This window comes from Thermobia domestica, chromosome 13 (genome assembly GCF_964235325.1).
Source record: "Thermobia domestica chromosome 13, izTheDome1.hap1.1, whole genome shotgun sequence".
In the NCBI taxonomy this organism is placed as follows: domain Eukaryota; kingdom Metazoa; phylum Arthropoda; class Insecta; order Zygentoma; family Lepismatidae; genus Thermobia; species Thermobia domestica.
The window spans coordinates 125448457-125472740 of NC_137466.1; the positions used below are offsets into that span (position 1 = coordinate 125448457).

A 24284-nucleotide genomic window follows, 5' to 3' on the forward strand; every position below is an offset into this window, starting at 1 on the left:
AGTAAAGGGTAATGGCCTCCTACAACTTACAAATTGCCCCCCGTTTGACACACCGGATCGTGTAGGCTGATAAAATGTATTGGCTTCACTTATGTTAACTGTGTATAGATTGAACTGGAAAATTGTAAGTAAAAATCTGGAAAATGCAGGTCATTAATTGATTCTGAACAAATGAGTAGTAATCTCATCTTATATATAGCCAGAGATTGGTGTTCCGGTTTTTCGTGTACAAAATCTGGCAACCCTAAATAGATGAAATTCATATTCTCAATCCGTGCAAGACTTGGTATATTTGTAGTCATAATATTGTAGACCGATTGTTCTAATCTTCGCGGTTCGTAACACAGTAACCAATGCAGAAGCTAATAGAAGTGATTGTACAGTTTGTACCGTCGTTTCACGTTGCCTCTTAATAATTTGGTTACTCTACACAGAACATACGAGAGAGCCATCTGTGCAGACTGTAGAAGTACCAAATTGCTGTCTGGAGTTTCTTATATAGTCTTTGAACGTTTGGTGATTTAAACCGGAAATAACGTTGGCCAAACTTCCTGTTTTATGTGGCAGCTGACGTATGAACAACTGACGGTGAAGTAGACTTACGAAGTGGCAAGTCCCTTACGCTTACAGCTGGTAACCGAGGAGAGAGTACAGTCGGAGGTGTGATTGCCAAAGGAAAGAAAAGGTATATTGGTTCGTTTTTATAGTACTACGTAGTTTTATTGTAATAATAGAACAAGTGTTACGTATATTGTTTATCCTTAAAAGTAGTGCTCTTTGTATATCTTGTAACATCTTGCAAGTTAGTGAGTTTCATTCATATGTGATCCAGTTTATGGAAAAAGAAGTTGATGTGCAGTTTTATTGCCCAGATTCATACATAAATTCATTGCACATATACTTCTTTTTCAGTAAATCTAATGGCTTTGGTTTAGTTATGGGGAGACAACGGGAAGGTTCTAGAACACAGGTCCCCCTATATAGGTTAGTAGGTAAATTGGTTCCATTGTGTACCAAAGTTTATTTAATTCATATAGTATTACCGAGCAAGCGTCAGCGAGTGAAGGTGGGTTAGAGCCCCGCAGGGCACGTTGATTTCTGTCTTTATTACAGCTCAATGAGAACTGGAACCTGTTCTAGAACCTTGCCTGAGACAACTCTTTCACTTTTTTTTTTTTTTTTTTTTTTTTATTCTACTCTCATTCGATCATTTTATGGTTCAATACGTTAAATTAGATTAGATTAGGTTTTGTTTCAGCTACAACAACTTTCCACTTAACATCAATTGCCAGTCACAACTGTAAACTCGCTCCTGTAAATTATCCTGTTTCTGGCTAGTTTCCCCCAACTCTATACCGTTACTGATATAGTATACATGAAGCTGCATCAGTTCCCGAAGGAGCAGGACGCTCATACTTTTAGGGATTATTGATTAAGTATGTACGAACTTAAAAAGGGGGTAACAAAGCGACTTTTATTTACTTATCGACTGATACGAAAATAAAAAAGAACGTACCTTTTTAACATTTGTGAAGCAATACGTTGATAATGAGCAAAATCTTTTAAAATTTTGTGAAGAGCACTGATTAATGAACCTAATAACAATTTGCAGAAAGTGTGGAAAGGAGATAACAGCGAAAAAACTTGACGAAAGCGGACGCCCAACTTCGGAATAAATGCCGTGTATACACATAACTGAGGATAGCACAAAACATTGTATATGGCATAAAAACACGTACTTCACGCGTTGGATTAAGTATCTGTGTGTGTTTATGGACGTTTTCTCGTACAGGTTTACTTTTGGCGCATCACTAGAAAGAATTTTTGAAAGATAATAATTATTTCATTGCTTTCTCTTATTTCTGATAAAAGGTTTCTCCTGAGTGACTTGAAAATCTTACTTCGCATAGATAAAATTCAAGGGGGCCACCAGAAGAATTTTTAATTTTACAAATCTTTTAGAATTTGCGTATAAATACGGCTTCCGGATGTATGGCGTAAACGCTACAGCGCAAAAACACAAACTAACCAATGCTTGGTGGCCACTAAAAGCGCTAATGCTATCTAATCGAGTCAGGACACAGCGAAGCTGTTGTGTAATCGCGTTAGCGAGTGTGGTGAAAACAAATGAGTTTTGACAATGATAGTTTCAGTAGCACTTGTGGTTTCGTACTACTAATATTCCACTTGTAAACATAAAATGCAGATTCTGTACACTGCAGAAATATACCACCTGCTGTAATAGTATCATCTTTCATATGCATTAATTTATTTATACTTCGTAAAGCACTTGTAATGATTTTACACTAATAACCCAACACTTGCAAACTTAAAATTCAGCTGCATTACTTTATATTTACTTCTGTTGCCTGCAGAAATTTGTTCCTTATGGATAGTATTGACTTTTACGCATAAATCTTCCAAAATATGGTGCACCAAAACCACATCAACACCCGTTTCTCGATATGTTTTCATTACTTATACATGGGTAATTTTAAAGTAATATGACACAGTATTTCCGTAGATTTCAGAATTATGTGGATTCCTGAACTCTAGGACAGTTCTATGCATGCACATCATAACTTAGCACACTGCCTTCAAATAGCCTACCTCACTTTACGTCATTGCACTTTGGATATCATGGTTTTTGCCTAGTTTATGGACGAATCCGTGCTTAAGAAGTTAAACTTTGTTTAATGTATATCTATGTATGTACACATCTCACAAGTAAGAGCACAACAAATTTCGAGTACTTGCATATTGGGCTGTTAAAATATTAGACTAATCTTCTGGAGATGGCGGTCCCGGATTAGACTCACTTGAACCTATTTTCAACGGTGTAATACTGCTTATGTATTATTGTGATATACTTTACCTAGAATTACTTCTTTCATTTGCATCGTTCACTGTTGTTAATCACAAATAATTCTGATTTTCATTCTTTCTTTCCTCTTCAGTACATATGTATTCAGCTGTATTGTATTATTGTGCAAAATTAGTAGTGTTTTAAACTATGCACTATTCGAATATAACGAAAACAATAAATTCTTACCTTCTCATGTTTCTAACCAATACTATAAGCAACTGTTTACTACATTTATGTAAATAAGCTTTTAGAAGGGACTTTTTGGCCGGAGCTTTCTATCAAATACATGTCCTTGGAACATTAAAAATTACAAAAGACATACAAAAATATGTTTCTTTCCTGTAGTAGGTTGCCACATAAATGGATACTTATATTCATGAAATATAAACTTTTCTTACGAAGAAATGCACCCTTATCACTTAGAAATAGTTTCTTATGGGAGAGTTGCATTAATGGGTGCAGATTGTCTTTAGCAGAGCTGAGTATAATTACAGTGTGTGCAGATATTACATAAAAGTTGTAGTGCATAGAATACGAATAACTTGGAAAGCACAAGCCAATTTGTGCTAGATAACCACTACAAGCATGAACGCTGTCTGAGTGAGGACATGGGCATAGAAGGAAAGCCCAAGCGGAAGCGAGGGTGTTCGTCCGTTGGGACCAGGCGCGTTGACGACTATAAGTATACACATAAACGATAGTGGAAAAGCACTATATGGCATAAAATGCATTGTGTATGGCACAGCTTTGCGACACTTCGTACACTGCCTTCACGTAGCACTTCATTTCATGATGCCTTTCTTATGAAGTACTACATAACTACCATTTCATGCATGTAAGAGATTCCGATATATCTTAAGTATCTGTACAATCCTATTGTGAAATCAAGTAACGTATTTCTTGCATGAATTTTACACATTTATGCCCCCATAAAATGTTGCGCCATGTCACATTTTATTCAGATGCAACTCCCGTCTTTTAGCTTTCGTTCTGCATTACTGTATTTCCCTTCATTATTCCATCATTCAAGTCCTAGATTAGTTGATAAGACAGTGGGTATGGAACTGTCGTATTATGCTCTATTGCCTGTTCACCTAACATCGCATCAATACACGAACTTATGTAGTCCAGAACTAACTTCCGTTTTCTCCCTAATTAATCACCCTACACTGATGATATTTATTACTTTGTTTTGTTACTCTCATGCTGACATTTCGTCTGATTGTTTATTTCTCCGTAAATCTTATATTTTGGATCCGTCACTTGCAGGAGTTAACCCAAGTATTATTACAAATATGTTCTGTAAATTGACATGCATTGCATTGGCACTGACTATGAATGAATGAACAAGGGCTTGCTCACTACTCCAGTGATAGCTTTGCGTGTCATCCTGTGGTACAAAATTAGTATTTTCATCCACTTACAACAAATGCCTAAATTAAATCGATTTTCAACTCCGTTTGAAAATGGAAACTCTTGTAAAATAATAATAATCCCTTGCTGGTTACAAAATAAATATTCGGAAATACATTCATAACAGTCCGAACTCTTTTTGAAAATTTTCAAAATGTGGGCTTTTGAGAAAATCAAATTCAAAATGTAGAATTTTTCGAAAAATAATTAAAATCCATAGTGTTATACACGAACAAATGTCACTCACGCAATTTTTGGTCAATTTTGAGAAATTTAGAAGCCTGTTATTTTGAAACCAGTTCACATAGCAACCTGAAATATCAGGGCTTATCGTTTTCCAATGGTAACGAGAACTGTACCAAATTTCGTCAAAATCGGACTAGGCAAGGTAGAATTTTTGAAAATTGTGTTGATTTGATATTTGAATGGCTTTTACGTAACTTTGTCAAACTAAAATGTAACTTATTTATTTGCCATCTGTTCTAACTTCTTGTATTTATTTGCCATCTGTAACAAGGTCTAAAGCTGCTTCAAAAGTGTGCAGCGCATACAAATATAGAGAGATGTTGGCACACCATATTAGACAGTTTGTTTTCACGTAATTACTGTATAATTCTAGTGATATCTCTAAAATATTTTAGAGCTCACATGCAGCTATATAGGCACCTTTCTAGTGGGAGACCTAAGTTCGATTAAGTGGAAGCGTATATGATTCGAATCCCACATTAAACTGTAGATCCACGTCTCGTGTAAGTCGATGCTCAAAACTGAATTCAACCATTTTATTTTACTTAAAATTTGAGACTAAAATTTTGCTGCAATTCATCTCCGATTACGTCACTTCCAGTTTATTCGTACACCTTATCAATTATATTGCCCACATTAGCAGTAAGTACACTTTGTCATTGCTTAGCGAAGGATTTCACGTGTAAATTGAGCCATTAAACTTTTAAACTGCTTCGAGTTGCAGATCTCTATAATTTAACACCAGCTGTAGAAAGTAGGATTTTATGTACCTATTTAGTAGCTATTTGGCACCATTGTGCATTCACCAGAAGAATTCTCCTCCTTTATATTTTGTCAGTTTCAGTGCAAATTGACTTAAAAGTGCTTCTTGTTAGGAGAGCTCAATTCTCTGTAGTACCGAATTATAGCATTAAGGCAACATTAGATTCCTATATTCACTTCAGGTAGCTCCCAAGTGTTTTAACTGGGAGCTTAATGACACGTATTAATCGGAGCAAGATACAGACTGTATAAATATTAGTTCGTTTGCTTTCATTAGCCCAATGTCCAAAGTTTCTTCGGCTCTTCATGCGTAACTCTCATGCAAGTTGACCCATGAAGAAAATACTGGCAGTGCTAATTCTTTTTAATTCGACAATCCAAACTGGAGTTCTTTTGTAGTTCCATCAGGAAAATGCTATGGTAGTACCTTTAAATGCAGACCTTGGCCGATTTTCTTCTTATCCCATTGTTGTAGATTGTTAATAATTCCAAGCCTGAAAGGTTATTTCTGGTAATTCGTTAATTTAAAAATAATAATGAAAACTTTGTTTATAGTGGTTAGCACATTTAGGACAAGTTCTTTTCATTAATATGGGAAGACGTACTTTACATTTGCTGTACTGGTTACTCGCAGATTAAAGAGTTCTTCATTTTTCCAATTGAAAAGTAGAACACACTGACGCTGACTTGATAAGAGTTTCACTGTATAGCTCTGACACAATGAGGCAATGAAGTCTGCAATCGCGCATGCTTGTACGCATTATTTCTTATATTAACTGTATTTGATCTCAGTATTGTTACGAGTATTTGTTACATAATTTCTTTTCTGTAATTGTTTCTCATTATGATATTTTAGTTTTATATAATTGTTTTACAGTAAAATTGTACTTTTAATGGTGAACTATTTTGGGTATGAATACATGCGTCACTAATTCAGTTGCATATCGGAATTCTTTAGTTACATATTCCTTTATATGCAATTGTTTTGAATAAAGACATGCAGGTAACAGGGTCATATTCCAAAGGCGACAACTCTAGACATTTCAGCATGAAAGAACTCACTCAACAAATTTGATACTTCCAGAAGCAGACTGAACTAAATTGAATAATGTTGTACGATAAGCATATAGGTATGGTAGTACTCTATGGTGCCTGCCATTTCAATTCAGGCAGAGCATATACCATCACCATCTCAGATATTGTTGAAACTTATTTTTATAGCAACTAGACATGTTTTTAAGAGACCCATATTTTTTGCTTTGTCGAAAAAAATTTTCCCGCCAAGTAATGGGCCATCAAAGACGGGGAGTACAATTTATGAATTTTAGAAGACATGGAAAATGGACAACTTTGGAGCCTCACCATTCGGCTATGGACACAGGTAGTTATAATTCTTGTTGTGGTATGTACATAGGGATATAAACTATATTTTGTTATAGTTTGGTTTGTGTGTGCGTATCTTTTTGTACATAAATTAACAAATGAACGTCAATTTATCTGAAAAGTCGAAGTTTGCGAATTTTTTTTTCGAGCACTTCCGGTTCGAATTTTAAAATTGTTTTCACGGTTGGTAAGACCTGGTTACCCGCTTTCTGAAAAAAATTTGTATCGCTTCTGTGTGCAACCGTTTTGTCGCAAAAAAATTCGAGAAAATGTAAAATTTTCAAAAATCGCCATTTTCTCGAAAACCCCTTCTTTTAAAATTCTGAAATTTTGTCAGATGGTTCAACTTTACATGAATAATAAACACACCAAATACCATTCTCGACCAATGCTTCATGAATTAACTGCAGCCTTTTAAAGTTACGAAGTTTAGTTAACTTTGATGTCACAGTTAGCAACACTGGGAAAAATAAAAGTGCATTGATTTGATGATGTTTGTGGTTCACATTCATTAAATGAAGAATAAAAGGTTTTCTTGACTGTTTTCTTCATTATTTTGATCAAGAAGGCTCTCTGATATAGTCAAATGAGCCACCCCCTGCTCCGTCGTTTTCTTAAACCGAAATAATCTGAGGTGGAAATTACGATTACGAAACACACAAATTTTAAGTTTACTTGAAATGGCCATCCAATAAATTCTGATGGTCTACAAAAAGCCTGAACTATTACCTCAGTGATGATTTGGAATGTTCCAGACAAAGTCTCAATTAAGTGCGATGTCATTACAGTGATCGAAAAAGGATAAAAAGTTTTTAAAAAAATCGAAATGTTTTCTTACGCGTTCCAAAGAAATTTACTGACTTTTTAAACAGAACAATCCCAACATAAGAATGGGTCACTCGGAATTTTACAGTGGGTCAGTCCGCAACCTGCGAGGGAAGTGTGTATGTGTATGTGTGTGTGTTGTGTATTGTTCAAATTTTAAGTTAGCTGCTACTGCATTGCTACAAATCAAAGGTACAGCCTGTATTGAAGCTGTCATGAGTGACCTATTTCCTTTAGTAGTATGATCCGTAGAAAATGACAACTGTCTTCTTCAAGAATGTGGTGAATGTCCTGGAGTGGAAGCAATAAGTGTCGAGTCTTTAATTATTGATTCTAATGAAAATGAAAGTGTTACGTATTCCATATGGGAAAACAATCTCGTTAAAAAAAACTGTGCCACTTTGTTTTCGTATCGTACATTGCTGGTTTAACTTAAGAATTGTAATTCATGACTACATCAAGAAACTCCAAAGAGAATTAATTGCTACCGAAAAGCACCGTATAAAATTTCAAGATACAAATTTTATTTTCCTGCATGTGGACTTCGCTGAAAACTGGACTCTTATTCTGCAAAGTGAAATTCAGAGTTATCACCGGAATATAAAACAATTGACAGTTTTGTTGTAATAAACTTCGATAAAACACACGATTCGGCTCATGTACTCATAGCCATAGACAAGATTCTAAAAATACTTGAAGAAAAGCGAAAATATATTTTATAGAAAAAGGTTTGAATACGAGAAAATAAGTGTCTACAATTTCCCAAACCGTGTCAGTAATTTCTGATTGTGCTGCGTCCCACTTTAAAAATCGCTTTCAGATGTTCGAGATGCAGACAGGTCCGATAAAGTAGTGGTTTTGCAGTGAAACCGGCCATGCAAGGGTCTCTGCGACGGTATTGAGGGAGGGGAGGTGTAAAGAATGTGGCAACGCGGCATAACCTTAAGCAAAAACAGATACACAGTATTAAAACCGCAGAAGAAAAAAAATGAAATGAAATCTTTAATTTTTACGTCCCACGCTTATGCCGGTTAGGCTAAAGAAGACGGTGATTATGAGAAATGAATGAAATGGTGGAATGCAGAAAGTGGGAGGAAACGGGATAACCCCGAGAAAACCCAAGAGCACGGTGTTTGCCCACCACAAAGCCCACACGGCGCGAGCTGGGATCAAACCAGGGACCCCAAGCACCGGAGGTGAACGCTCTACCACTGAGCCACCGCGCCCCCACTAAAACCGCAGAAGAATTCGTGATTATAGTGCAAGTACAATCTCCGGGTATTACTCTCGTTTTGTTGCCTGGAACTTAATTCGACGACTTCCGGAAGAAAAAAAAAGGGAAAGTATGCGACCGGTAACTGGTATTCAACGAAGTCATCATTGGCTTTCGGAAAATGGCGAAGTTTTTATGGCAGTAACTGGTCACCGTGAACTAACTTCATGCTTCCCCCAAAATCGAACTTTTGCAATTCAAAGTGTAGATTTAAGAAATCTGCAAAAAGGAACTTTTGTTACATACATATATGTACGATAACCAGTGGTGCGTAGCAGAAATATTATGAATAAATCATGAATTACGTGAAGTTTAAGTGTTGTTTATGCTTCCACATGGACCTTCAGCATTTGTGACTATCGACAATGTGCTACGCAGGGGCGGATCCAGGACGGACTTCTGAAAGGGGGGGGGTAATACTGCTACTTAGAACTACTTTTAAAAGCTCCAAACTCTAAGATCGGTTTTATTTATATATAAAATAAAAAGTTTCTTCCCCTAGATCCACTCCTGGACCAGTTGAGAGTGAGCCAACACCTATTGGAGCACCTGCACGGTTACATGCTATTAGCGAAGAAGACACCAACCAAGCAAATGATTGGTCCATGTAATAATAATAATAATCAGTAAAATTTTGTTTCCGAAGACTATTTTAAGTAAGTGAACTTGAAATTTGTGTGTTTCGTAATCGTAATTTCCACCTCAGGTTATTTCGGTTTAAGAAAACGACGGAGGAATAGGGGGAGGCTCATTTTACTATTTCAGAGAGCCTTCTTGATCAAAATAATGGAAAAAACAGTCAAGAAAATCTTTTATTCTTCATTTAATGAATGTGAACCACAAACATCATCAAATCATTGCACTTTTGTTCCCAGTGTTGCTAACTGTGACATCAAAGTTAACTAAACTTCGTAACTTTAAAAGGCTGCAGTTAATTCATGAAGCATTGGTCGAGAATGGTATTTGGTGTGTTTATTATTCATGTAAAGTTGAACCATCTGACAAAATTTCAGAATTTTAAAAGATGGTGTTTTCGAGAAAATGGCGTTTTACAATTTCCCGAATATTTTGCGACAAAACGGTTGCACACACAAACGATACTTTTTTTTTCTTCTTCTTCAGAAAGCGGGTAACCAGGTCTTACCAACCGTGAAAACTGAATTTTAAAATTCGAACCGGAAGTGCTTGAAAAAAATTTGCAAACTTCGACTTTTCAGATAAATTGACGTTCATTTGTTAATTTATGTACAAAAAGATACGCATGCGCAAACCAAACTATAATAAAATATAGTTTATATCCCTATGTACATACCACAACAAGAATTATAACTCTACCTGTCTCCATAGCCGAATGGTGAGGCTCCAAAGTTGACCATTTTCCATGTCTTCTACAATTCATAAATTGTACTCCCTGTCTTTGATGGTCCATTACTTGGCGGGAAAATTTTTTTCGACAAAACAAAAAAAAAAAATATGGGTCTCTTAAAAACATGTCTAGTTGCTATAAAAAAAAGTTTCAACAATATCTGAGATGGTGATGGTACAATTTTATATTTTTTTGCCTGAGTTGAAATGGAAGGCACCCTATGGAACTACATCCGGTTGTTATTTTTTTTGTGAATATTGTAATTTTTTTATTTACACTAGTCTCCAATAAAATTTCTCCGGTACCTATGTACTCCTGTACATGAACACTAACTTGCATCTTAGATATCTATGAATAATTACAGAACTCTTGTTTCGAAGTCTGTGCCCATACTCCAAGTTACCATATGTAGGTTGAAAAACTTAAAACTTCCCCCTAAAATACCTTAGGTAATCAGCCACTAAATTGTGTGTTTAATTTATTACTTTTCATTACAAATTTCAGATCGTATGAGGTTACTTCAATTCGATTTCTTTATTTAAATATACGGAATATGCGCTGTAAGTTCTTTCTTGATTAAAAATAGGCACTAATTTTATACCTAGAAAGATCATGTCTCCTTGTCATATGATTTCAAACGTCTCTGGGGCCTTTTTGATTAACTCCTGCTGAATACCCAATATTTTTGTGGGAACGCACATAACCGTAAGTAAAGCTGTGTGATGAGCTACAAAAAGAAAGAAAAAAAAAGTTTGGTTTTCAGTAGATTCTGAGTTCTAGTATTTCAAGAATATCTCCACGTGGATGAATAACAAATGTTAATCTTTCTGAGTGCAAAGTAGTGCCTATTTTTAATCTATAAATATGTATCGTGTAGCATTCATTATCAAGTAAGTTCATTTTCTGTCTGCTCGTTTAAAAAGTTGGATCTCCGTAAAAGTGAGTAAACTCTCTCGTTCTTTCTCTCCGTCTTTTCCCACTTATGTGGGTAATGTTTTTGATGAATCTTCTCCATAATGCACTGGCTCGGAATTCTTCCTCTGTTAGACCTTTCTCCTTAAAGTCATTTTTAACCATTTCCATCTTGGTCTCCCCTACCTCTCTTTCCATTCACTTCCATTGCCATCACCTCTTTTGACCACATAGTCGTTTGTTCTGTTCATTAGATGGCCATACAGTTACAGTCTTCTTTCTTGGATTTTCGTAGATATCTCGATACCCTTGATTGTTTTCTTTACTCTCTCATTGCTCACTCTCTCTCCCTTGTTGTTACCCATATCCAGCCCACTACAGTAAAAACAGTATGTTCCACTCACCTTGACATTAACACTATACTCATTAGAATCTCTCAACCTCCCTCAAAAATACAAATTTGACATGGAGTCCCTTTTTTTTAATCACTATGCTCCTTATAAACTACGAACATAGTAAGACTTGATGGAGAAATCACATTAATTGAAGATTAAAAATACTATATCATTGTCTTCAATATTTTTTTTCACTTTCATATTTTAGAATTTGTTGACATAGATGGAACTTACACAACGGCACTTAAGTATCAATGAAATGAATAAAGCTTTTCCAAGCCTTGTCTACTGAATATCCGCCATGATGTATCCTAATATTACAACTTAATTCTTTCCAATTTCGTTTCTTGTCAACGCTCCTTCACCTCAATTAAAAATCTAATCTTCTGAACAATCTGAGGACTTGTGTAACATTTGTTGAATAATCTATTCTTTGTTTACATTTTATTATGATTTGCTGCCCAATTGTAAAACTTCTCTTGTCCATTTTACAAAACTTTTTTCTTTCATCTTGATTTCTACATTTGAAAATAAACAAAATAAGTTATGTAAAATGTAAAGTAAATACCTGACTGCATTTAATGGGATAGTTAGCTGAAATTAGGTATTAACAAATCATGAACAATAAATCAAAAAATTAAAAAAGTGGATAAGACATGTTTCGGAATTGGATAATTCAATTGAATCATGTTTAAGTTCGCTTTCACTGTTTCACTTTCATTTTTATTCACATGTATTTTGGTTACTTTTGTTTAAATGAAGTTATGATACTCGTGAATGCTAAGACAAAAAAACATACTTTGTGACATTTCAGTATCTCAAATAAATCGTGAACGGTCTGATAACATACTGTTCCATTTCGTTTCAGATTGTATCATAATGGATCAAGTATCAGCATTCATTGCACCAGGACGCCAGTTTGCCAAGGATTCTATTCGTCTGGTGAAAAGATGCACAAAACCTGATCGGAAAGGTATGCTTTTTTCAGTTTTCTAGGAAGTTCATATTGGTGTTAACGGCTACATAACGCCATAGTCTCAGCGGAAAGCAGAATTTTGTTTTAGGTCTCTGAATTTTTCCAAGTGCCTATAAATGTAATTCGTCAAATTTTAACGCCTATTAATGGATATTTTCTTGTACAAGAAAAGCGAATGTTAATATGAATGGTATATATTCCAAACTATTCCTTGTTGACATTTGCTCTTCTTGCACAAGAAAACATCGATTCGTAGACGTTAAATTGAAGGGCATCTCATTTATGCCCCAAAAAAGTGACATTGGCCCTTTTAGTCCCATGCCAAGATATAGAGGATAAAGTTCTGCACAAAACTTGACAAAACCGTTACAGAAACTCATGAACTGCTTCAACAAGCCTACAGGGAGTCTGCTTTTTCGTATGTACAAGTTACGAGGTGAATGAAGAAGTTTAAGTGGAGGGCAGGAATGGGTGAACGATGACTCCCACTCTGAACGACCATCAATAAGCCAAACTGATGAAAATGTAACTCGTGTGCGTGAGCTGTTGAATGCTGACCTTCAAATGAGTGTTCGACTCTTAACCAACGATCTGAACATTCCAAAAACCATCGTGTATCGCATCATAACGGAAGAATTGAACATGCGAAAGGTGTGCACTAAGCTGGCCCCCAAATTGTTGATAGACAATCAAAAGGCCAATCAAGTGTTGATCTCGAGTGAACTGAAGAAACATGTGGAACTTGGACCGGATTAGTTGAACAGAATTATTACCGATGATGAAACGTGGACATTCCAGTACGATCCAGAGACGAAGCTTCAGAGTGCCAAATGGAACATCCCTGCGTCCTCGAAACAGAAGGCGAGAATGAGCAAATCCAAATTGAATACAGTGTTGATTGTCATTTTCAATGCCAGGGATGTGGTTCACAGAGAGTTTGTGCCTCAAGGACAGACCATTATCGCTGCCTACGACGTTGGTGTTCAGGGAAAATTGCAAAAAAGGGACATCCGCGTGCTAAAAGACCGCCGCTACCTGGCTGCTGCGTCACAACAACGCCCAGCCACCGCACAGTCCCGACCTTACTCCGACTTCTATTTGTTCCCCAAGACCAAATGATCTGGTCTCGTAAATTAAAGTTCTGAAAATTTATGTTAAAAGACAAGAGCAATTCTAAGGTCAGGAACATGTTTTATGTTGTTACACTGTTACAACCCATGACATTTATTAAAAATGAACACTTGTTGGTACATCACAAAAAGTTGGAAAGTTCCCTTGACTTTTGCGTGAATGTGCTTTGAGGCTGGAATAAATAAGCCTGTCAGAAAATCAGTCACATGTCTTGGTTTGAATTAAAATTTTAACTAAATTCTCTATTGGTATTTTAACAGCACTATATATGGCAATTATAAGACCATATGTTTTGAAGGTGTGGGAGTTGCTTTATATGTGTCAATTTAGTTGCTTGTTTGTGAAACATTTTATACCATTAGCATATTACTAGTATATGTGCATGCGCGTAAAATATTTTTATGAATATGTGACAAATTTGCGTTAAGAAACAAGAGTTCCTAATGGTTCTCTTCAGTAATTTGATTAAACAGTTTTGCAATATAAGCTCTTTCTTCCTTTCAGAATTCCAGAAAATCGCTGTAGCCACAGCAATCGGTTTCTGCATCATGGGCTTTATTGGTTTCTTTGTTAAACTTATCCATATCCCTATTAATAACATCATTGTGTAAGTATTGTCTTCTATCAAATATAGTGTTAGTAAAAGTATTGGGAATTAAAAAGTAAGGAGGTTTCAAGACCCCCATGAACGGTTAGAGTATAAATTTCTAGAGAAAGTTTTGCGAATCGGTCTCTTACTGGTGTCCTAAGAGACAAGTTTAGTAACATAAGGTTTCTTCATAAATAAAAGAAAACAAAGGGTAAACTGTTTCTGACAAATAATAGTTTATAATAAATAAATAAATAAAAGTAACTCCACAACTGTCTGTTCGATGTACGGTCTTCTCATAAATATAATAAATCCTTAAGGCAACCATGTCGTGATTTTACGTGGGTATCAGTAATTTTAACATAATTTTGGTGTATGTAAAGAAAATTCTCTTGTCAAATTTCTTCTTAAAATCAAAGTAAGTCCTGGATATATATATAGTCCAGTATAAGTATACTGGATAATATATATGTGATCTTGAATATTCTTGTAGTTAGAAACGATTCTTATCCCTGTTGTTCTGCATTTAATGTTTTCCTGTTGTTACGCCATACAATTCGGAGCAGTACTATGTGTAGAATAGGGTGGAACGAAAATGACCTTTTTATATTAATAATAATGATAATAATAAGTTTTGTAATAGTGGGGAAAAGTTGCCTCTTACGTTCAAAAAGAAGAAAAAATTTGGTTGTTATACTACAGCATCTTAAGGTGCCGCAAAGAGCTTAAAAGTTCGTAAAAAGAAATTAAAAATTGAAAAATTATTTTTTTATGGTTTTCTCGTACATATAATGCTACAAAAGATAGTTGTAAATACATATATAATTGGAAAAGTTATTAATTACAAAATATAATTTAAAAAACATTATTGTGAAAAAGTTTGTATTTTTGCTAATTTTGAAACTTTTGGGAACTATTTTTGTTGTTACAAATAATAGTAAATGAAGTTGAAATAACAGCTCGTTAAATCAATTCTATATTTTATTATTATAATACACGTGAAAAAATATCATAATTCACTTTTAAAGACATTGAAAATTCCTTTTTTATCGTTTAAAAAACCCTTCATGATTACGTATGTTACAGCTGCAAAATGTTTGTTTCTACTTCATTGACACATTAAACTTTTTTTTTGTATCAAATTTTGGCATGTTCTCACGTGAGTCAGTTTTTGCTCTTATATGTCCTTCTCTTGCGAATGAACCACACTTTGAGCCGATTCGGTCACCAGTTTCACAACTCTTTCCACTGCTTGCGTGTGACAAGGAAACCGGGGAAAGTCGATAAGCGGGTCCCCTTTACTATTTGGTTGAGCTTCAGATGTCTTCCGTATAAAGTCTTTGAGAGAGTTACTGAGAACATGTTTTACCAGGGGGGGTTCAGTTACGTCATTTTCACCCCATGATGATATGTCGATCTAATCCTTTGCGTCAAAGTTTATCTGTGGGACATTAAACTTCCTGACTCCGCCTCTATTTTCTGTTCTTGCTTTTAAAACACGTTCTAAACAAAGTCCACTTAAATTTTTGCGCTCATCACATAGCATGGACGAAAGGAGATTTTCTGCAGGAACAAAGTACCCATTTCTTTGAATAACTGGATCTAGAACTTTCTTTAAATCATCAGAGAGAGAGCGTGAATATGAAAAACAGATGCTTGGAACCATAAGTACATGAAGGTTTTAACTTAATGTTAAACCACACAGGTGCATACACTTTCGCAATGTACTCAGCTAGAGTCTTAAGGTTTTCAGTTGCCACATACAATCTAAGTATACGGTTTGCTAATGTAAGCCACCTGGAGTGAGCAAGTTTTCCAGGGTTTCTTAAAGATAAATCTAGCGAACAATTTCCACTTGATACAGCGATACACATATCCAACAAATACCTTTTCTCTGTACTTAAATCATTTGTTTCCAAAAGAGGAAGGTTATTTTCAATTAGCAAGAAAATGACCACAGGAAGATTAATACAGTTTTCCAGCTGCTGACCTATTTCGCTTTTAAATTCATTAGGTCCCTTTGTTTTACCATCTAAACGATAAAAAAAAGATGTCGCAAAAGTAGCTCATTTTCATGGAACAAACAAATTAACCATTGTAAAGGTCATCCTATTTCATTTTCCATCGAAGGAATCACACCATTATTATGTTCCATATTTACAACGGTTCCATCACACCCAATAGCAGTAAAGTTCAAAAGTTGTTCGTTGTGTTCTGTCCAAGAAACTCCAATATACTGTCGGCTATGTCCTTTCCAGTGCCAGATTTAGGTGTTACGTGGCATAAAAACTTTGAGTTTGGTTACTCTATTAGTAAAATGTGCTCTTCTAAAATAACTTATTGGTATAACTTAGTTCCTTTCTTTTCTTGAACAATTGTTTTGCCTCTTCCCTATTAAAAAACAATCCTCTATTTTCGATTATCTGATAACAAAGACTATCATTAATGGTATCTCTTCGATTTTTTGATCCCTGTGATTAAACCCAAGTCCTGTAAAGCAGCACTAGCTATAGCTGCAGCAGCTCTATCTGATATTCCGTTACGGTCACAAATGGAAGCTACAGATGCTTTTTGATACGCATTTGAGTGCTTATCTTTTTCTCTTTTTTTTAATTTTAAAGGGCCTGGTAGTTGTTGTTCAAAATTCAAGTCTCTTTGCTCTTCAGTGCTGTCAATGTCGTCAGTAACTGTTTCTGTTACACTAGTACTTTGTGTCCGTTCTTGATTAAACTTAACTATTCTCTTTGTTCATTGCTTTTTCTTGTTTCTTTCTTTCTTTAAAGCGCTTGTGGTAGCTCTATCAACATTACTCATAACCATTTTCCTTGTAGAGCGTTGATCTTTTAGAAGCTCTTGTTTTAAAACTTGTGGTTTTCTTTCTTTTATACAACTACAAGTATGAAAGTTAACACTTGCAGGCAGCAATATCAAATAGACGTTTAGCTTCTCTAAATTTTGCGAGGTTCGAGTCAAACTTATCTGACCCTTTTCTACTTTTAAACCTTAATAAATTCCTATATTTAGCATGATAAAAGTTCATCTGTGAAATTCTAAAGTTAGAAACAGTGGGAATAGAAGCTCTTGATTATATTTGTTCTATTTGAGGAACTAAAGTCTCACATATTTCACTTACACTAGGATCCTTCCCTGACGCAACTTTGAGGTTGTCTAATAAAACAGTAGCACTTCATTACATCTTCGTAAGTAGGCAGTACAACTTCACAAAAATCGCTAAATCTTCGAAAATAGGAAATTTTGACATTTGTCTTGTATTCACTTGTTTGGACTGAGCCATTTTAACTCGCAACAATAAAGCAGCACACTAACTAACATAATATTACGTTGCTCTGTTACACAATAGACGCCAACTCAACTGAACTCGGTAAAGCGACTGACACCTGGTCTGAGCTTGTCATCACACGAAAACACTGTTGCCAACTCTTATTGGCCAACTGTTGCTAAATTTAGTAAAAGTGCACATAGTTTTCATTTTCAAGTTTCTTGGGTAGAGTAATGTAAACATGCCACACAGTCAATATGTAATTCTTGTAAGAATAAGAGCATACATTTCGTCACAATAGGATATATTGAAATAAGAACCGGTGCAAGATATGCTACAAATAATTAAATATGAAATACATAAATAGTAAAAAAAAATAACATTGCCCTAGCCACACGGTTATACCGCTTCTTGTAAAATCAGCGAAGTCAGGCAGGGGAAGGATAGAAGACCTTTCGTACTTGCTAGATGGTGTTGCCTTTGCGGCATCCACTCAGCATCGTCAGGATGATTAGACTCTGAAAGACTCTGATTAGACTCTGAAAGAAAGAACTGGCGAACTCTGGTGTTTCATAATGAGTGGAGCCGATATCCTGATCATATATCGCCCCAAAGGCATAAGTTTCACAAACTAGGTGGTAGACCCGCATCCTTTGACCTTGTACTTACGGTCTATCATGGCGTATATACTGGCCTGCTGTTTGTGTTGTGAAAATATTACGAGACTTATGACTTATCTTTGTACAAACTTTATAACTATGAAAAATATCAATACCCAATCGTTAGCTTGTTTCATAGGTGAGTACATTATTATTTGACAGAAGTATTATATGTTATTATTTGACAAAAGTATTATATGTTTGCTTTGTTACGATTGTACTAGACTTTTTGTAACCTACACTAACCTGACATAAGTAAAGAACACGAGAAATAAGCCTGATACTACTGCTACACACCGTTGTACAGAAGGGACATTCTTCATACTGAAGTTGGTATTTAGTGAAGCCCTCTTTGTTAGTACATAAGCTTAATTTCTATGTAGCTTGGTAACCAGAAATTCATCGATGATATTCTGTGACAAGTAGTACAGTACATAGCAGATTGCCTCTACTAACTATAGGTCTGTGTGGCCGTTCGTACAAGTTTAGGTATGAGAGATAGGAATCATTTTTATAGGGTTCATGTCCGTTCTACTACATTGTTTGACCCATTTTGTCTTCCAATGGGTGGTCAACTTTGCTCAATAACGTACTGCTCAGTCCTCAGTAAATTGCTCATCGTCCCGCGACTGTTTGCCTGTTTCAAAGAAGGTTAGCAATTCACATTCCAATATTTCTTTCGCAATATGCCCACCGCAAAATATGTAGCACACGACATTTTCGCAGCGTCTTTTTTTTTTTTTTTTTTTTTTTTTTTTTTTTTTTTTTTTTTTTTTTTTTTTTTCCAAATTGCATACCACGCTATGACACTATACGTTGCCGTAAAATAGTAATAAATCGTAATGTGTTGTTCGTTTCACATCCATTGTCGACCGAGAATTTGCGAAATTGGCATTTATTGCAGAATACAGTATAGTTGCAAAAGTGTTGTCGCTGTTGCACATGCCATTGGTAGTTTCCTAAGAGGGGCTTTTTTTCGATTACGTGTAGCTACATTTCCAAACTATGCAAATATCGCTAGACGGTTCTATCAACCTCGGCTCTGATGTCGTTAGATTGAATTGCTGGCTCGTATTCCAGGCGACTGCACATTTCATGTATGGTTAAAGCTGCTAGATTATTCAGAAGAAAATAAGTAAGATTTTTAAATATTTAGATACACATGTATATGCTTTCACACAATATGGGATATATATTTAGTTAGAAACTGGGACAGTTTGATTAAAAGTAATTTCAGCACAAAACATAAAAATGTATGTTACAGTTTCCTTTGGAAGATGACGAGGTTCGGATCCCATGGTACAATATAAATCCTCGTCTCATATGGCCTCAGTGCTGAAAGCAGTTTGGCGACACCTGAAAACCGCGAAAAGTCAAGGAGCTTAACAGTCAGAGAATTCTGCTAAGAGTCACGGAATTTCTATTTTCCAAGAGTGTGATTTTAATAACATTTGAAATGAAAATTTTAAGACCATTTTGGATGTGCTTGAATGCTTGTTTTCTAGTTGGTAACTTCAAACTTAGAAACAAATCTGCTTTCCACTAACGATGTGTAACAAACTTATGTTCTATAGTTGTGTGCTTTTTTTTTTTTTTTTTTTTTTCGCATGTCTAGTGGAATATCATATTGGTGAATCATCCATAAAGTGTAGTTGGATCAAGAATCCAATAGGAAATTAATTTTTTGACGCACGCATAATTTCAACATTTTTTCTTTTTCGTTCCCACTAGTTTTGATTTTATCCTTCCCACAAGTTTCCTGTCCTGCATTAAGTGAGGGTAGCTTATCACACAAATGAAAGGATTTTTGAAATATGGTTGCTCGTATTTGAGCTTGTGTGGTTTCATTTTAATGTATTTTAGTTCGCAAAGAGGTTTATCTCGTAAATGATTGAGTTTACGAAAACTACTGATAAATTTGCACATCAGCATGTGCATTGAGTCAATACTCAGTGGACAACCAGATTGATGTCATCAGACTTATGATCTTTAAGTATGAGATACGTATATAGATACCAAAGTGTACTTTTATTTGTGTTATAATCTAATACTTCTTGTTACATATTTAATCATTTTTCATCTATTTTATATTTGTGTAATGATTTAATTATGTTGATTCGTGTCAGAAGTTTTAAACAATATTGTTTATTCTTATTTTTAAACTATTCTGACATTAAAATGATGCAGCAGGTTGTACATGAGCTAAAATAAAAAGTTCCATTGTCTCTCTATGGGCATTCTTCGAGCTAAATTTTGTGGGGGCATTTTTTGACTTAAATTTCGTGTGCTTTTTCAGTGTCAATACAAAATGTTCAATTTTATAAAAGTTTTCTTTATATATATATATATATATATATATATATATATATATATATATATATATATATACGAGATGTGTAAAATTATATTGTACTGGAATGCAGCGTTTAAGAGATGGGCACAGAAACTCTTCTGGAGGTTTGGGGGGTCACCATGGGGACACCTTCGCTAGCACCTGGCTCCAAAAGTGTAAAATAAATTCCCATATGACTTTTTCCTTTCATATGTGACAAAACTTTCAGCATGTGACTGAAGTTAGATTCAAGTTTCAGGGAAAATACTTAATTCCTTGATTTATGTAAGAATTTTTATTAGGTAAGTATTTTGTAATGTCATAATAAAATACGTTGTATTTCTTCTTATAGTATTCTTTTTTCCAGATTAAGGAAAAATATATTCTGTATCATCGTTGTTAGGTTTCTTGGTCTTGTTTTTCCATCAACATGTGTAAGTCTGTATGCCTAATTACGTATCAGGAATAATTTCAAAAAACTGTTCTGGAAATCATGGAATTCTTTCCCATATTTTTTTGCGCCATCTTGTGAAAGGAACGCTAAACTCAAATCCAATGAATCAAATATATATTACATAATTCTTTGTTACTTTTTAATTGTATGTTATTGAAACTGCTTCTAAGTCCTTTCATCCATTTTAATATGTTAAAAAAGTCCCGTAGAATACATCGAAATTCTAAACCACTTGAGGTTCTGCTTTTATTAGTTCACAGTAGTTTCTGTTCCTGACATCAGTATATCGTTAAGATGCTAGAACCAAATTATTCTTCAACGTAAGATTGGGTGCCGGTTAGATAGCAGATAAAAACTCAATCTGTTGCATTTTATCTGTGAATACTAAGTTAAATCTCAAATTGCGTTGTTAACCCTGTATGAGAAATCAGTTCCTCTAAATTAACACGTTCACTTCGTTACGACTCACCGGTGGTTCGTGCGATATTTCATTTCTGTGCTGTGCCGTTTTATACATTCTATTACCTCTATTCGTTTTCGGTATTTTCGTTTGTACAGATTTTTAACATTACTGGCATCCACATGCTAACATTCAACGAGACACACGTGACTCGTATAACACTGAGATCCAAACTGTTTTACACTGCCGCATCGAACGTGTTAAAGTTTTTTTCGCACTAACCTATGAAACATTTTAAAAGCGTCCCAGACTATAATTTCTTTTAATTATTAAAGAAAACTGAAGAAATCATTTTGTTGGGGAAAATTAAAAACGTATAATGTAAAAGGTGACAGAAAAAAACGTAAGAGAGAAACATTAAGATCTGGAGCTCAGCGTGGTGCTGGTCCCAATCGACCTTACCTTGAGTCTATGCGTTTCTTTCAGTTTCATTTGAACTGTGCTATAATCCTATTAATAGTTGCTAATGGTACTCATAACACAGTGTTGATGCTGTGCTTACACCATACTGCCAGTGCCTAATTATACGAACTGAGGTAACTCCGTTAGCTTCTCACAGCCACATCAGCGCCATAACGCGAGTTGTTGTATTGTATGTTCACATAACCACCTACATCATATTTATCGATCTTTGCATTCGTTGGGTGTTTCTGTGGAATCAGGTGCCCTGCGTGTGTTCTATTTACTTACGACAAAATGTGTGTGTACGTATATACATTTCCGTAGTGTTTATACTCATCTTTTTAATTATAATATTCCTTAATAAAAACCACGAGCTTCAAAATTTGTAGTCATGTTTTAAATAAATTAAGATAAAATATTCTAAACTTGCTGTGTGTGTGTGTACTGATATTTTTGTTTCTTTGGTTACAGGGGCTCATGAAACGTAGCAGTCATGAGGCACAAATGTTGGATACCACATTGGTGTTCCGTCTGTATTATATTCGGGATTTTTTAAATAAATGTATGACGAAAATTTTGTGGTCAAAAAAAAATACTGTTTTCAAAAACTGTACTCGGAAAATAATTTGTGTGATGTTATCTAGTGTAAGCGATGTACACTATTCATTAAAAAAGTCAACTTGATAATTTCAATTGTTTTATTTTTGTGAAGTAAATTATTACAACTTCATATCTATGTTAATGGTGCAATGTTTTAATAAGATATTACTGTATTCTTGAAAACCCAATACTCATAAATAAAACTAATTGTTGAAATACTCGTAATTGAATATACCATGGAACTTTTTCTCCATCTTGTTACCATAGGAACATTAACGTCAGTCTAAATGCAGTTGAAACTAATATTATTCTTTGTTCCGCACTAAATACAAAATATGAACATAGCTTCAAAGAATCAAAACCGGAAGGCCAGTAATTACCCTCACCATAATAGAGATGTACTAATAATGTAAAAATATGCACAATGATTAGTTGACTTCACTCATATATGTGCTAATTTGTGTCTATGGAGTCCTGTTAGATTGATATTACAGCCAGAAATCTAGGTAGCGGCAGCATGTTGGACAAGATCAATACATACCTGTAATTAGGGGTCTCCATCTTCAAGGAAAACCGGCACTAACGACACATGAAGGAATGACAGGTGGATATGGTGGAAAATGCCATCTTAAGACAGTGAAACGCTGGAAGAGAGAGTTCAAATGTGATTGCACAATCTCAGGATTACTCAAGAGAAGGTCGTCTCTCAGTGGTGACAGACCCAGGCGTGGTAGCAGAAGTTGAGCAGCTAGTGCTTAAAATAGACGTGTAACTATTAATTTCTAGGAAGGTGAACAGGAGGGTTCCGTTTACACGACATTTTACATATGAGCAAAGTGGCAGCAAGGCGAGTTCCCCGATTGTTGAAACGTTTTCAAAACAGTAACGTGCACAATATGCATAAAGCATTGTGGACCTACCACAGGAAAAAGGATGCTTCTGTAAACAGATTAGTGACAATGCTGGGTGTATTTATTTGACCGTGAAACCAAAGAAATGTATGAAAATACGGAAACGCATCTCGCCTCCTACCCCAAAAGGCGAGATGTACTAATAATACAACATTCATTCGTAATGTCAGTGTTTTGGGATCATTAAGGTGTATGTTGTGATTGATTGTTTACAAAAAGACGCTGAATCACGAACACGCTGAAGAGTTACGGGATGCTATCGAAGCAAAAAGATTGTATTTCCTCTCGAAAAGTGTATTGCTGCTAGTGGAAAATGCACCACCATATCGAGCAGCAGAAACGCTTTTTGTGTGTCAATGTGGCTACGAACCTTTGCCCCACTCACCATATGCATCCGATCTAATTCCGTTCAATGACTTCCTCTTTCCAAATATGAAGAAACATTTGTGGGATACAGATTTTGCAGATGAAGCCATTAATGTGAAAATCTAGTTTGCCTCTCAACTCCCCAGACATTTATTTCATCATGGTTAAATACTTTTAAATATTCAACACATAATTTAAAACGACTGCTGAATACAAATTTGATGCAATTCTGCATATCCTTTTAGTTTTCTTGAAATATTACGTATGAAAGACATCTCACGTAAAAACAGTATCTCTAGCAACCTTGCCATATGATTGACATCACTTGTAAACAAGGATGCTCCTCTAAACAGATTAGTGACAATGAATACTAGGATCAGCTTTGTCTGCACAGGTAAATCAAATGAGTAATAAGATCTTGGTTTCGATCAACTATGGGTGATGAACAATTGAATGGCCTATGTAATGTCTCCTGAGCGTTCGCCGTAAAAGAGTGAACACCAGGATAGCGACTTTTGTGGGTGAAGTTATTAATAAAATTGCTTTGCAATCTCGCCGCATTCAACTGGTGTTCAAAGCAGTGGAAGAGAAAGATTAAAAAACTATATTTATGCTTCGATAATAAAATACTTATTTCTATTTCAGATTGGATAACCGCATTGAGAATTTAAGATCTGCTTATT

At 35.2% G+C, this 24284-nt stretch overlaps 1 protein-coding gene across 1 annotated transcript; it reads left to right on the forward strand.

The window, feature by feature from the left end:
- Positions 1-526: 526 nt before the first annotated feature.
- LOC145668484 (protein transport protein Sec61 subunit gamma) lies at positions 527-22411 on the forward strand. The gene is made up of 4 exons (XM_081736417.1): positions 527-685; positions 12310-12414; positions 14053-14155; positions 22196-22411. The coding sequence occupies exons 2-4, from the start codon at positions 12321-12323 to the stop codon at positions 22203-22205; spliced, it is 207 nt and encodes a 68-aa protein (XP_081592543.1). The 5' UTR covers positions 527-685; positions 12310-12320; the 3' UTR covers positions 22206-22411.
- Positions 22412-24284: the final 1873 nt, after the last annotated feature.